Consider the following 14,888-nt stretch of genomic DNA (forward strand, 5'->3'; position numbering starts at 1 on the left):
CTCCATGTTCAGGCCCAGGATTCTCTCGGCCTGGGGCCCAGGTGGGAAACGGCCCCCGGTGGCAGCCGTGTTAGGCCATGCTTGACACTCACTGAGAGGCCTAGGCTGAGACAGCGCAGGGGTGAGGTGCTTGCTGACCCGGGCTCCAGGCCCAGCTCTGCCAGGAGTGAGCCCAAAGCCCGGAACCAGGAGTGAGGCCCTGGGACTGTGGGGTGTGGCTCCAGCCCCAACCCCCAAAGAGGTTTTTTTTGACAGAGCTGTGGACTGGGTTTTGGGGACACTGGGTGAGGGAGGTGTAGTATCTGACTCTCTGGGGGCAGGAGGCCCCTATCTAGTGAGAGCTGGGGGCCCACTGACCCCTTTCTCTCCTTTCCTCTCCTGTGGGTCTCCGCCTGGATCCAGCATGCAGCTGGTTCCGGTGCCTCCTGGGTGCCTGTCCTCTCCTGGGGACCTCATTGTGGGGGTGGGGATCCGGCCTCCTGTCAATCAGTCTGATGGGACTGGGGGCGGGGCGGTGTGATGACCTCGCGGCCCCGAGGGAGGTGCCCTGGGCTGCCAGCTGGGCAGCTGCTCGGCCATGCGCCCTTGTGGCGGGTCCCTGCAGCGCGGAGGGCGGGGAGGGGGGGGGCAGCCGTGTGTGGGGTCTGCAGGGGCTTCCTGGAGCCGTCATGGCGGATGCGTGTGCGAGGCTGGGAGGCTTTGTCTGGGCCGAGCGTGGGCGCGGAGGGTCGCCCGCAGCTGCGTGCGGGAGCCCGGGGGGCGCGGCGCGGCGCTGCGGGAGCGACCGCGCCCGGCTGCGGGGCGGAGGCGGGGCCGGGGGGGTGCGGGAGGGGCGGGTCCCGGGCAGCCAGCAGCCCCCCGCCCCCGTGCGCACCCCGGACCCCCGGACCCCTACTCTCGCTTTGCAAGGATCCCGGGGGGGTGGGTGGGGAACAACGTAAACCGTGATTTCCTCGGAGCGGGCCGGCGGCCAGGCGGGGGTCGGCGGGCGCGGGCGGGGGGCGGAGAGGGGGCATCGGAAGGGGAAGCGCTTCCTGGTTGGAGCCGAGGGGGGCGGACCGGGCCGAGCGCGGCGCCTCCCCCCGCCCGCGCGCCCGCGCAGCCTCCGCCTCCCGCCCTCCCCCCGAGCCAGGCGCGCGGCGGGCGCGGTGCGGTGCGGACCGAGCGGGGCCAGGCGGGGCCGAGCGGGGCCGAGCGGGGCCAGGCGGGGCCAGGCGGGGCCAGGCGGGGCCGAGCCGAGCAGCCGGGGCGGCGGGCGCACAGCCGGGCCCCTCTCCGAGCGGCGCGCGCCTTTGTCCCCGCGCGGCGGGCAGCAGCCAGGGGCCGGCCAGCGGCCAGCGCGGGGCCATGTCGTACCAGGGCAAGAAGAGCATCCCGCACATCACGGTGAGCCGCGCCCCCGCCCCGGCCCCGGGGGACGATGCGGAGGGGGGGCGGGGCCGCAGCCCCCCGCGCGCCCCCCAGCGTGGGCCCGGGGGTGGGTGCGGGGCCGAACAAAAGAGGGAGGGGCGCGGGGGGCCCGGCGGCGCGCGGCCTGGCCTCGGCGTGGACCCCGCGCCCGGGCGGGTGTAGGTTGGCCGCCCCGACCCCGCCAGGAGCGAGCGCTGCGCGCCTCCTCCCGCGCGCCTCGGCGCCGCTCAAAATACCCCCAGGGGCCCGCCGCGGGCGGGGAGGGGTCGGCGGGGCTCAGCCGGGCCGGGTGGGGACGGCGGTGGGGGCTGGGCGGCCGCCGTGTCCCTGGGTGTGGCCGGAAACAAAGGACGCCGCGGCTGCGGGCTTTGTCTGGGGCCGGGAGCGCGGGGAGCGCGGGGCGGGCCTGCCGCACCCGGGCCGAGCGGCAGGTGCCCAGGCGGGAGCTGGGTGCGGGGGTCCTGCAGGGAGGGCTCGCAGCCGGCCACGAGGCGGCCACGCGGCGCTCGGCTCAGCGAATCGCCCCCAGAAACCCCCGTGAGGGAGGGGTCCACACGCAGACAGCCCCAGAGGCTGTGGGCCAGGGGGTCAGCGAGGTGGGAAGGGACCCCCAGGCCCGTCTTCCACCCCTGGAAGGTTCTGCCTGCTTGGGGGTCCACACGGGGACGTGGGAGGGAACCCCCTTGGGTGTAACTTCTGGCCTGAACCTGGGTTTTCATTCAGGGGTGTGGCCTCCAGGGCGTGACCACCTGGTACCTGCCTACCCCATTACCTGCCCTGTGTGTGTGTGTGTGTGTGTGTGTGTGTGTGTGTGTGTGTGTGTGTGTGGCAGGCCCCCCTCCCTTGGAACTGTGGCCCCCCAACCTCCACTGAGATCCATGCAGGGACAGAGGCGGGGCCCAGGACCCTGTGTGGCTGCTCTTTGTGCCTCTCGGCACCCCTGATTCTGGGGGTCCTGGGGGACAGTACCCTGGGGAGGACGCTTACTTGCACAGGGCCCACCTGGGTTTGATCCCCGATATCCCGTATAGTTCCCCCTAACCCCACCAGGAGTGGTCCTTGAACACAGAGCCAGGAGTAAACCCTCAGTGCTGCTGGGTGTGACTCCCAGACCAATAAAAAACAGCCCCCCAGAACAGCCCTCAGATCCTAGGAAGGAAGGTCAGTAAGGAGGGTCTGGGGGCTTGGTGTGTCCCCTGCTGGCTGCAGCCCCTCACCCAGCCCTCCAGCTCCTGACTCTGGGCCTTGGTGCTGAGCGCGGTTGCCCGCCCGCCCGCCTGGCAGCCAGCGGGGGCTTCCACACCTGCCGAGGCCGAGATGCAGGAGACGCCCCAGGGCAGGCTTTCCACCTCCGAGCCCCCCACCGCGGCCGCTGGAACAGTCGGGCATGAGGCAGGGAGGGGCCCCCGACTTGGCCAGCAGCCCCGTTTGATGGGTTCGTCCTCACTGGTCAGAAGCCCTGGTCTGTGCTGGCCCTGATAGAGGGGCTCGACCCCCCCCCCCACCCCGCCAGAGTTGGACAAGCTTGACATGCCTGATACCGCGTGATGGGGGACGCTGGGGTACCCGGAGACCCCTGCTGGGCATGGAGCCCGCCCTGGGAGGCAGTCGGGATGGCGCTGTGCCCGGGGCCGCCTCCACGCCCAGGGCCACTGCTGTTGGCGGGCAGAGCCAGGTGACAGCTGCAGGATGGCCCCATGCAGGCCCCTCCAGGCCTCCGAGGGACCAGGAAGGTGTGTGAGATGAGGGGGAGTTGCAGATCTGAGTGGGGTTCTCTGGCACTGGGGCAGCTCCCTGTCTGTCTCAGCAGTGGGGAGAGAGCCCCCGTGTGCCCGTGAAGTGGGAGGTGGCAGAGAGGCGTGCGGGGCGGAGCAGGGAGGGTGCCCAGAGGCCTTAGTCATTGTGGGTGCCCAGCCCTCGGCCCGGCCTGAGGTCACAGAGTCGCCTGCGGGAGGAGGGCAGCCGGGAGGAGGGAGGAGTGAGGAGGGGAGCAGGGGAGCGGGGAGCACAGCCATCGGAACACGGAGCTCCAGCCCCAGGGGTGTGTGAGGTATTCAGCCAGCTGGGTTAGCCTGCGGCTGTTGAAAAGATTCACCGCCCTTCGGGGATCAATGGAGCTCTGTGTGTGTGTGTGTGTGTGTGTGTGTATACTAGCTTATGTGTGTTGGTGTGTGTGTATGTATGTGTGTGTACCAGCATATGTGTGTTGGGGTGTGTGTGTGTGTGTGTACCAGCATATGTGTGTTGTGTGTGTGTGTGTATGTGTGTGTACCAGCATATGTGTGTTGGGGTGTGTGTGTGTGTGTACCAGCATATGTGTGTTGGTGTGTGTGTATGTATGTGTGTGTACCAGCATATGTGTGTTGGGGTGTGTGTGTGTGTGTGTGTGTACCAGCATATGTGTGTTGTGTGTGTGTGTGTGTATGTGTGTGTACCAGCATATGTGTGTTGGGGTGTGTGTGTGTGTGTGTACCAGCATATGTGTGTTGGGGTGTGTGTGTGTGTGTGTGTGTACCAGCATATGTGTGTTGGGGTGTGTGTGTGTGTGTGTGTGTGTGTGTGTGTGTGTGTGTGTGTGAGATGGAGTTAAGGCTGTGGAACCCCCCCGGCAGACAAAGGCCCTGTGCTTCTGGGGCCCTGGCTCCTGGGCAGGCCTGCTCCGTGTGGGGGGATGGCGTCTGCCCACCCTGCAGAGGTCAGCAGTGGCACCCGTGAATGGCCAGGCTCTGCGGGGTCACCTCCCCCAGCTCCCTGGGAGGCGGCCTCGCCCTGGCCTCCCCTTCCCGGAGAGGAAGCTGGGGTCGCCGGGAGCGGCGAGGGGCTGGCTGTGGGGGAGAGCGGGCTCCTCTGCTCACTCCTGGCCCTGAGAGCCACTGAGGCAGCTGCGTGGCCTCGGGGGCGGGCGGAGGGGAACCAGCGCCGTGCCATTGTGTGCCAGCCCCTGGCGGCTCCCTCGGGCACCAGCGCCGTTGAGAAGGGGCGTGTTAAGGCTTCAAGTTAAATCAAGTAGCGGCTCAGAGGGGACACAAAAGAACACGCACCGGGACACCTACACACAGAGACGCACACGGCTCCTTGCCGTGACTGACCTGGGCACCCGTGCCGGGACGAGGAGGGTGGCGGCCAGTAGTCGTCCCCTCGGCAGAGGGGAGGTGCCGAGCGTTGCTGCGCGTCTGTTCTGTTCTTTCTGTTTGTTCTGAGCCTCACGCGAGGGTGGCCGCGCTGGGGGCCAGCGGGGGTGCTGGGGCTTGAACCTGTGCCAGCTGCATGCAGGGCCAGCGCCTTCCCCCCGGCAGAGCTCTCCGGCCTCTCATCTTTGCTGTTCCGGAAGCTTCTTTATCTCGAAGGGGGCTGCCTTGCATTGGCCCCCACCTTCCCAGGTGAATGGCCAGAGACACGTGTTTGTGTGCAGCAGCTGGGGCGGGAGAAGAGTGTGCAGGGTCCGAGGATCAGAGACGCAGGGCAGGTTGCGGGCCCCGGCAAGAGGAGGGGAAGGCGGGAGGGCCGTGTGGGCCCCTGGGTGCTGCCAGGGGCCTCCCGGTCCCAGGGTGTGCAGGGCAGTGGGCAGGGGTACCCAGACTCCAAGGTGCGCGGGGTGGGGGGTGGCACGGGTGCAGATGGGCCCTTGGGTGCGAGCCCGGCGGGGAGTCCTGCTCCTGTGCTCAGCCGGGCCGTGCAGCGACAGTCCGAGCCACGGCTGCTCAGACTCGGTCCTGCGGGTGACACACAGGCTGCACCCGCCTCCCCCTCCCAGCCGCCTCGCTTTCCAGAAGATTCCAGTGAAACTGCCGGGGATGGCCCCTCTCCTGGGAGTGCTAGGGACACCCAGCCAGAGTCCCTCTGACGGGCAGGGACACCCACTCTGGGTCCCTCTGACGGGCGGGGACACCATGCTGGGTCCCTCTGATGGGCGGGGACACCATGCTGGGTCCCTCTGATGGGCGGGGACACCATGCTGGGTCCCTCTGATGGGCGGGGACACCATGCTGGGTCCCTCTGATGGGCGGGGACACCCAGCCAGGGTCCCTCTGACGGGCAGGGACACCCAGCCAGGGTCCCTCTGACGGGCGGGGACATCCACTCTGGGTCCCTCTGACGGGCAGGGACACCCAGCCAGAGTCCCTCTGATGGGCGGGGACACCCAGCCAGGGTCCCTCTGATGGGCGGGGACACCCAGCCAGGGTCCCTCTGATGGGCAGGGGCACCCAGCCAGGGTCCCTCTGATGGGCGGGGACACCCAGCCAGGGTCCCTCTGATGGGCGGGGACACCCAGCCAGGGTCCCTCTGATGGGCGGGGACGCCCACGCTGGGTCCCCTGATGGGTGGGGACACCCAGCCAGGGTCCCTCTGATGGGCGGGGACACCCAGCCAGGGTCCCTCTGATGGGCGGGGACACCCAGCCAGGGTCCCTCTGATGGGCGGGGACACCCAGCCAGGGTCCCTCTGATGGGCGGGGACGCCCACACTGGGTCCCCTGATGGGTGGGGACACCCAGCCAGGGTCCCTCTGATGGGCGGGGACACCCACGCTGGGTCCCTCTGACGGGCGGGGACACCCACGCTGGGTCCTCTGACGGGCGGGGACACCCATGGCCTCGAAGCTCCACAGCACACATGCTTCTTTCTCTTAATTTCCTTTCTGTTCTGTTTCTGGCCGCACCCTGCGGTGCTGGGGCTTCCCGGGGTCTCTGTGCTCAGGGTCGTTCGGGGACTAATGCAGTGCCAGAGGTCAGACGGTCTCAGCCCCAGTATGCATGATCTCTCCTGCTCCCCAGGCCCTCCGTGGGCTGTCCCCCCAACCCCGGCTGCAGGAGCCCGAGACGGCCTGGAGTGTCGGGACCCGCAGAGGCTGTCCAGGTTGGTGCGAGCACACGGCCGCCCCTGGCTGGATCCCCGGCTCCCTACCCAGTGCTCCGAGCACTGCCAGGTGACCCCTGAATGCAGAGCCAGGAGAAATCTCTGAGCACCACTGAGTGTGGCACCAAAATAAAAATAGAAGCGAGGAGAAAGAGAAGGAGCCACTCCGACATGTTCTTTTCAGACGGGGCTCAGTGCCTGGTGCTCGCCTGGCTTCGGGGTAATAGGATCCGACTGCCCCGAGGAGGAGCTGGGGACGCCGGGGCGGGAGTGGAGGGGCAGGACCAGTGTTGGGGGGCGGGCACCCGTTGGGGTGTCTGGATGGACAGATAGACAGGAACGCGCTGTGAGGAGTCCAGACCAGGGGCCCAGGTGCAGGGCCCGCGGTGGAGGTTAGAGGCCCAGGTACACAGGCGGGGGAGGAGGTAGGGGCCCAGGTACACGGGCGGGGGAGGAGGTAGGGGCCCAGGTACACGGGCGGGGGAGGAGGTAGGGGCCCAGGTACAGGGTCGGGGGAGGAGGTAGGGGCCCAGGTACACAGGCGGGGGAGGAGGTAGGGGCCCAGGTACACGGGCGGGGGAGGAGGTAGGGGCCCAGGTACATGGGCGGGGGTGGAAGTAGGGGCCCAGGTACACGGTCGGGGGAGGAGGTAGGGGCCCAGGTACAGGGTCGGGGGAGGAGGTAGGGGCCCAGGTACACAGGCGGGGGAGGAGGTAGGGGCCCAGGTACACGGGCGGGGGTGGAGGTAGGGGCCCAGGTACAAGAGCCGGGGTGGAGGTAGGGGCCCAGGTACAGGGTCGGGGGTGGAGGTAGGGGCCCAGGTACACGGGCGGGGGTGGAGGTAGGGGCCCAGGTACACGGGCGGGGGTGGAGGTAGGGGCCCAGGTACACGGGCGGGGGTGGAGGTAGGGGCCCAGGTACACGGGCGGGGGTGGAGGTAGGGGCCCAGGTACAAGGGCGGGGGTGGAGGTAGGGGCCCAGGTACAAGGGCGGGGGTGGAGGTAGGGGCCCAGGTACAAGGGCGGGGGTGGAGGTAGGGGCCCAGGTACAAGGGTGGGGGTGGAGGTAGGGGCCCAGGTACACGGTCGAGGGAGGAGGTAGGGGCCCAGGTACACGGTCGAGGGAGGAGGTAGGGGCCCAGGTACACGGGCGGGGGAGGAGGTAGGGGCCCAGGTACACGGGCGGGGGAGGAGGTAGGGGCCCAGGTACACGGGCGGGGGAGGAGGTATGGGCCTAGGTATACAGTCCGGGGAGGAGGTAGGGGCCCAGGTACAGGGTCGGGGGAGGAGGTAGGGGCCCAGGTACACAGGCGGGGGAGGAGGTAGGGGCCCAGGTACACGGGCGGGGGAGGAGGTAGGGGCCCAGGTACACGGGCGGGGGTGGAGGTAGGGGCCCAGGTACAAGAGCCGGGGTGGAGGTAGGGGCCCAGGTACAGGGTCGGGGGTGGAGGTAGGGGCCCAGGTACACGGGCGGGGGTGGAGGTAGGGGCCCAGGTACACGGGCGGGGGTGGAGGTAGGGGCCCAGGTACACGGGCGGGGGTGGAGGTAGGGGCCCAGGTACACGGGCGGGGGTGGAGGTAGGGGCCCAGGTACAAGGGCGGGGGTGGAGGTAGGGGCCCAGGTACAAGGGTGGGGGTGGAGGTAGGGGCCCAGGTACACGGGCGGGGGTGGAGGTAGGGGCCCAGGTACAAGGGCGGGGATGGAGGTAGGGGCCCAGGTACAAGGGTGGGGGTGGAGGTAGGGGCCCAGGTACACGGTCGAGGGAGGAGGTAGGGGCCCAGGTACACGGTCGAGGGAGGAGGTAGGGGCCCAGGTACACGGGCGGGGGAGGAGGTAGGGGCCCAGGTACACGGGCGGGGGAGGAGGTTAGGGGCCCAGGTACACAGTCGGGGAGGAGGTAGGGGCCCAGGTACACGGGCGGGGGAGGAGGTATGGGCCTAGGTATACAGTCCGGGGAGGAGGTAGGGGCCCAGGTACAGGGTCGGGGGAGGAGGTAGGGACCCAGGGTCGGGGGAGGAGGTAGGGGCCCAGGTACACGTGTGGTCGGGGTGATGAAGGAGTGTCTTGTTCTCCTTCCTCTCTCTCCCCCAGCCCCCGTTCTGAGCCGTGCAGTCCCCGCGTGCGGAGCTGAGTGGATTCAGAATACAGCTTCCATTGTCTGGCACTTCACCGGCGGGAGGGGCTTCAGGCCTCGGGACAGAGTGTTTCGGGGGGCCACCCTGGGTGCTGGGGCGACCAGCGTGTAGGGGATTGAACTGGGGTCAGCTGCGGGCACGTGCAGCCGGGAGTCGCTGTCCGGTCCCTCTGGCCCCTCTCAGGCACTTGTGTTTACCGGCTGGGGTGTGCCAGGGCCCTCAGTGCCTTTAATAGCTGACCAGAGGCTGAGGGGAAGGGGAGGGCCAGGGCTGTCCCTGACCCCCAGCGTGCAGGGCCCGGGCAGCACAGCCTCCTGTGCCCTCCCAGTGACCCTCCCTGCTGGGAGACCGGGCCCCTGAGTACGGCTGGGGTACCCCTCCCCTCCCCCACAAACGACGTGGTCAGTGGGCTGAGCCTGTGTTGGTCCCCAGCATCACTGGGGCTGCTGAGTTGCCGAGTGACCCCGGGTGACCGGGCAGGGCCAGCTGCGGCTCCAGGAGCCCTGGGCCGTTGTCTCCTTCCTCAGGCCTGAGACGCTGGTCTCACTGGCCAGTCTCAGGCTGGCCTGGCCCCAGCGTTGGTGGCCGGGTGGGTCAGTCGGCTCACAGCCGTTTCCTGGCAGGGAGACCAGCGCGTGTTCCTGGTCCCGAGGTCCCCGGTGCAGGGTGAGCGCAGGGGGCAGCCATGCCCACCCAGGGGGCAGCAGGGCACAGGCATCCAGACTGCGGTGCTCTGTCTCTGTTGATGCATGAAAGGCAGCTTTGGCAAAAGTGCCGGAAGTTCAGGTGTGTGGGTGCCCCCGTGTCACGCCGTAGTCAGGGCGTTTCCCGAGAACCAATCTCCGTCACTGACAGCGTGGGTTAGCGGTCACGCCCTGCTGCCCACTTGGCCCAGCCTCGGTGAGCCCAGTGCTGAGGCATGTCAGGTGTGTGGGGGCTTAGCCCCAGTCTGGGCGACGGGCCCCTGGGCCTTCCACGTGTCAGCCGCAGCACTGACCTCTGGCTTCGGGCAGGTCCCATCCCTGGCCCTCAGCTTCCCGACCTTCCTGGGGCCCAGAGACCGGCTGGGCTTTGCTGTGTTAATGAAGCCCCACCCACGTGTGAGCCAGTCACCTTGTCCGACACCTGGCTTTTGCCGACCTTGCATGGCGGTTGTGCCGTGAAATTCTTCCTTTCCATGTGCCGTTCTGTAAGCTTCCGGCTCTGATTCCCACGCAAGGAAGGAGGGCTGGGTGCGGGGTCTGGGCCCAGCAGCTCGGAGCTCCCAAAGCTCTTCCTGTGATGGGGTGGCCGGACTCCGGCGTGTGTGTGTGTGTGTGTGTGTGTGTGTGTGTGTGTGTGTGTCTTCTGAGAGTGTACATATGTATGTATGTGAGCTTGTGTGTGTCTGAGTGTGTGTCTTTGTGTCAACGTGAGTGCGTGTGTGAATGCGTGCGTATGTGTGAGCGTGGGTGAGCATGTATATGAGTGGGTGAATGCCTGTCTGAGTGTGTGCGCGTGTGTCTGTATGCGTGTGTGTGTCTTGTGTGAGTGGGGATGTGTGAGGGTGTCTGAGGATGTCTGGGTGAGTGTGATCTTTTTATTAAACTTGCAAAATATGCAAATTTATAATGGCAAGAAGTAGACTAGCTGTCGCTATGGCTGGGAGTGGATCAGAGGAAAGTAGGGAATGGCTAAGAGCTCCAGGGTTCATTTATGATGAAAAATTATGGCACCAGTGTGATGACAGTTGTAAAACTCCACGTATATATTAAAAAACAGTGAACTGCAGGGGCTGGAGAGATAGCACAGCGGGTAGGGTGTTTGCCTTGCATGCTGCCGACCCAGGTTCAATTCCCAGCATCCCATATGGTCACCCAAGCACTCCAAGGGTAATTCCTGAGTGTATGAGCCAGAAGTAACCCCTGTGCATCGCTGGGTGTGACCCAAAAAGCAAAAAAAAAAAAAAAGTGAACTGCATGGAATATGCCAATCGATGTTAGAGAAAAACTAGGTTTCAGGATTAGTACATTTCCTCCTAAATATTTCACATTATTAATTATAGTCAGTATTTTCAATTTTTTTCTGATAGAGATCATATAAAATGAAATGCTTAAATCTCAAATATAAGATGTGAGAAGTGCATACACATGTAATTCACTCCCTGTTGTTCTGTAGAATATTTACATCGCCCAGAATGTTCTCATCCCTCACCTACCCAGTCTACTTGCCCTAATGCCCTTCTAGAAGCACTTTTTTTTTTCTTTTTTGGTCACACCCGGAGGTGTACAGGGGTTATTCCTGGCTTTGCACTCAGGAATTACTCCTCGTGGTGCTCAGTGGACCATAGGGGATGCTGGGAATCAAACCCAGGTCAGCCACGTGCAAGGCAAACGTCCTACCTGCAGTGCTATCGCTCCAGCCCCTAGAAGCACTTTTTTTAAAATATAAGAATGTTTATTGAGGGCTGGAGCAATAGCACAGTGTTTGCCTTGCACATGGCCAACCCGGGTTCGATTCCCAGCATCCCCTATGGTCCCCCGAGCACCACCAGGAGTAATTCCTGAGTGCATGAGCCAGGAGTGACCCCTGAGCATCGCTGGGTGTGACCCCCCCCAAGAAAAGAATGTTTATTGAGCCACCAAGATTTGAACAGTTGTCCATAAGAGAGTTGTTCAGGCATACAGTTGTTCCCACGCCAGTCCCCCCGTGTGCCTTCCCTGCAGCAGTGCCCCTGCCTGCCCCCTTGACAGTCTTCCAGCAAGCTTATTTCGTATTACTTGCTCCGATAAAACTTAAAGGAATAAGCAAATAGAATTGCCAGAAAACCAATGAATAAAAGTCCGTTTGTGATGATGAATTGCCATACACTTGAGCAGTCCAGTCGAGCGACCTGTCACCGTGGGTGGTGCCATGCGTGGCGTCACGTGACAGGAAGCTTCTCCTGTCCTGTAGCTCTGGCCGTGCTTCTTGCCAGACTGGCTTCAAGGCTCCTGACCGCCCTGGGCTGTCGCCTTCCGTGAGGTGCGTCACTGTGTGACCGTCTCGCTGGGCAGCACGTTCTTGCTGTCCCACTTCACCTGTCCCTCGTGGTCGTCTGCCTTGTGGAGTCTCGCAGTGGACCGGTCTGTCTTTCGGGCTTTCCTCTGTCGTGAGCTCCTGCTTTCCGTGTTCTGTCTCTGTCTCTGGACAGTGTGTCCTGGGGGTTTCCCAGTTGGCTCTGTTTCCCTGGGACCCCTTGGGCCCTGGGTCTGTGACCCTTGACTCTGGGAAGTTCTTGTTGACGCTCTAACTGTTGTCTCTTCACACGTGCCCTCCTCCCTCCAGGGGCTCCGGTGACACTTGTGGTGCCCCTCTGAGCCCCGCCCCCGTCCTGGCATGCTGTTTAGGCCCCTTCCCACCTTCTGCTGTCCCGGCTGTCCCCTCCTCCCAGCTGCTCTGCTGTGGAGACCTTCGCCTGAGTTTTCTGCCCCACCTCCCGCGCTCCTGCTTCTGCCGTTTCTGACCGCGGTGTCGCGCTGTGCCCTGTTCCTCTGAGCTCGACCCTCCCCTGTGGCGTCTGCAGACACCGGGCGCTGGCTGAGCTGCTGGTGCTGCCCGCTCCTGCGCGGTTCCCGTTGTTTCTAGAGCGTTCTCACGGGGCTGGTCGGCGCACCCCTGGGAAGGTGCAGGGGTCAGGCTGAAGGTCACTCTTGCCTCCCCGCCAGCCTCACCGGGTGAGAATCAGTGAGACGCAGGGCCCTGCCGCCCTTGGCGCCACTCACAGCCATGGAATAACGGACATGGGCACGTTGGTGGGGGCGAGTGGGTCTGTGTGTCTGGACCCCAGAGCCATCCCCGAGAGACCCAGACTTCACTGGCCGCTGGGGAGGCAGTCTGGGCGCTGGCGGGCGGCTGGGGCGCTGGGGCAGGATCGATGCCTGAAACTCTGGTAGTAGCTTTGTAAACCCTGACACCGTCATCACGATAAAATTTTGAATGTTTGGAAACACAAAGGAAAAAGCCGTGTCGGACCCTGATGGAGGGAGACGTGTGTGGGGACGTGCCACGGTGCCTGGAGCAGGGTTCATTCCGCAGCGGCAGCCAGTGGGGCTGTGGGGGCCCCGGGGGCGCGGGCGGCTGTTCCGTGGGGTCGGCCTTGGAGAGCCCTGGCCGTCGTGCTCCCTGCCCGTCCCCGCTCACCTGTCCTCTGCTTGCTTTCAGAGTGACCGGCTGCTCATCAAAGGCGGGCGGATTGTCAACGATGACCAGTCCTTCTACGCCGACGTCTACCTGGAGGATGGGCTCATCAAGTGCGTGCATGAGGCCCTCAAAGCGCCCTGGCTCTCACCACCCTGCCCCCGGCCCTTGCCACCTGCCCCCGGCCCTTGCCACCTGCCCCCGTCCCTTGCCACCTGCCCCAGGACCTTGCCACCCTGCCCCCGGCCCTTGCCATCTGCCCCCGGCCCTTGCCATCTGCCCCCGTCCCTTGCCACCTGCCCCCGGACCTTGCCACCCTGCCCCCGGCCCTTGCCACCCTGCCCCCGGCCCTCACCACCCTGCCCCCACTCCTCGCCACGCCCTGGCCCCTCGCCACCCTGCCCCCGGCCCCTCACCACCTGCCCCCGGCCCCTCGCCGCCCGGGCCGCTCACTGCCTGGCCATTTATCGCCCGAGTCCTGGGTCCGCCTGGAGCCCCCTCGGGTGCTGTGGAGATCAGGGCTGGGGTGCGAAGGTTGGGAGGGTCCAGCCCGGCACCCCTGTCAGGCCCCCACCCTGGTACTGTCAGTAGGTTAAGGCCAACGGGAAACGGGGGTTCGTGTGGCTGCCTCGGGGATCCCCGAGTGTGGCTCACAGGTGGCTGCCGCCGGGCTGGGGCCGTGTGGGCAGTGGGTGTCCAGCTCAGCCCCCGCCTTGGGAAGGAGAGGACGGGGTGAGCCCGCTGTTTGCGGAGCCGCGTGCAGGGCCGAGAGGGCCACCCCCTGGGGGTCCCTGCCATTGGGGCGCCCTGAGGCTGTGGAATGTGGAGTTTCTGGGGTTCCCCCTGCAGCTCCGGGGGCGGGGAGGCTTCCTTCCCCCCTGCTGGCTGGAGCCTCTGCTTCACCCGGCAGGGACCAGGGCCCCACGCGCTGGGGAGGGGCTCTGTGTCTGGGCCCCCGCCGGCCTCAGAGAGTGCTGGGGTGAGGAGCCCCCCGACCCCCAATCCTGGCATGCTGTGGCCTCTGGCTGGGATTGCACACTTGATGGGGGCTGTGTGGACAGACACGTGTAGCCAAGCAGCTGCCCCGCTGCCGAGAGAAGGGCCCTGCCCGCCCTCTCCATCCCTGCACTCCGCCCCCCCCCTCGCTCTGCCCCTCCCGCCCCTGCTCTCTGCCCCCTCCCCCCCCTCTGCTCCTCCCACCCCTCCTCTCTGCCCCCTCCCATCCCTGCTCTCTGCCCTCTCCCACCCCTGCTCTCTGCCCCGCTCCTGCCTGCACTTTGCCAGTTTCTGTGGCTCTTGTCCAGGGAGCGGGGCCTGAGGGTGGCTGGGGGTCCTGGGCTGTCTGAGTGTCTGCCCGCTGGAGGATGCCTCTTCCCTCGAAGGGTGGCTGGGAGGCGGCCAGAGAAGCAGCTGCAGGCAGGGAGATGCGCTGGTCACAGGCTTCAGTGTCCCCAGCAAGGCCGGCCTGGCCTGCGTGTCCGCGGGGCCTGTCGCCTGCCGGCCGTGCTGGCGGCTGCTTTGATGTCACAGCGGCCCTCACTGTGCCCGACAACGCACTTGAGCTGACTTGGCTCACAGAGGTGCCGAGCCATGTGTGGGGAGGGCTTCCTGCCCCCCCCCCCGTGTGCCCCCCGCGTGCCCCCTGCGTGCCCCCTGCGTGGGTCTGACTTCCCGCTCGCTGCCCTCCTGCGTCCCGCTGCGGTTTGGGCTCACACCTGGCAGTGCCCCGCAGATTGTGTGGGGGACCTTGCCGAGCCACGCCTGGGCCCCCGCACGCACAACCACGCCCCTGCCCTCTCAGCCGTCTCCCTGCCCCATGGGGGCTTTCCTGTGACCCAGAAGCACGATTCGTGCCTGCTCCCGGAGGCCATATATCTGGGTTTCCACTCTTCTCTTCTAGAGCACTTCAATTTGAGCCTCGGGAGTGCTCGGGGGCGGGATGGAGTTGGGGTCACTGTGTGGCACGTGGCTCACAGCGTGGGCCCAACAGGGTCAGTGCTCGGCCATGGGCTTGAATGCGGGACCTTGATTGAGGTCTTTCTTATTTAATTTTATGCTGCTGGGGGCCACGCCCAGCAGTGCTCAGGGGTCACTGCTGACGGGCCTGGGGCCCACGCGGGGCCGGGAGCGGAGCCCAAGTGCGCGGCGTGCAGGCGGACGCCTTCCCCTTGTCCTGTCTGTCCATCCCTGGAATCAGGTTTGTGAGCCTCGCTGGCCTGGCCCGGGCAGTGGCTCCTCTCCCGGGACCCGGGCCCCCCCGTGGGGCCTTGTCCTGTGGTTTCTTCTGAGGCAGTGCGGCTCGAACCAACTTCCCTGTTATTATTTAACT

General features: G+C 65.9%; 1 protein-coding gene across 2 annotated transcripts in view; it reads left to right on the forward strand.

Moving 5' to 3' along the window:
• CRMP1 (collapsin response mediator protein 1) overlaps window positions 1–14,888 on the forward strand; it is a 32,818-nt gene that overhangs the window by 3,163 nt on the left and 14,767 nt on the right. Inside the window, exons 1-2 of one of the 2 annotated variants that reach the window (XM_055138372.1) lie at window positions 1,207–1,386; window positions 12,584–12,672. In XM_055138372.1, coding sequence (XP_054994347.1) covers window positions 1,348–1,386; window positions 12,584–12,672 — 128 coding nt within the window. In that variant the 5' untranslated portion in view covers window positions 1,207–1,347. Of the gene's footprint in view, window positions 1–1,206; window positions 1,387–12,583; window positions 12,673–14,888 lie in introns of those variants that run through there. The other variant, XM_055138371.1, reaches the window with a different exon arrangement.

The sequence above is a fragment of the Sorex araneus genome, chromosome 5 (genome assembly GCF_027595985.1).
Source record: "Sorex araneus isolate mSorAra2 chromosome 5, mSorAra2.pri, whole genome shotgun sequence".
NCBI classification, from domain to species: Eukaryota; Metazoa; Chordata; class Mammalia; order Eulipotyphla; family Soricidae; genus Sorex; species Sorex araneus.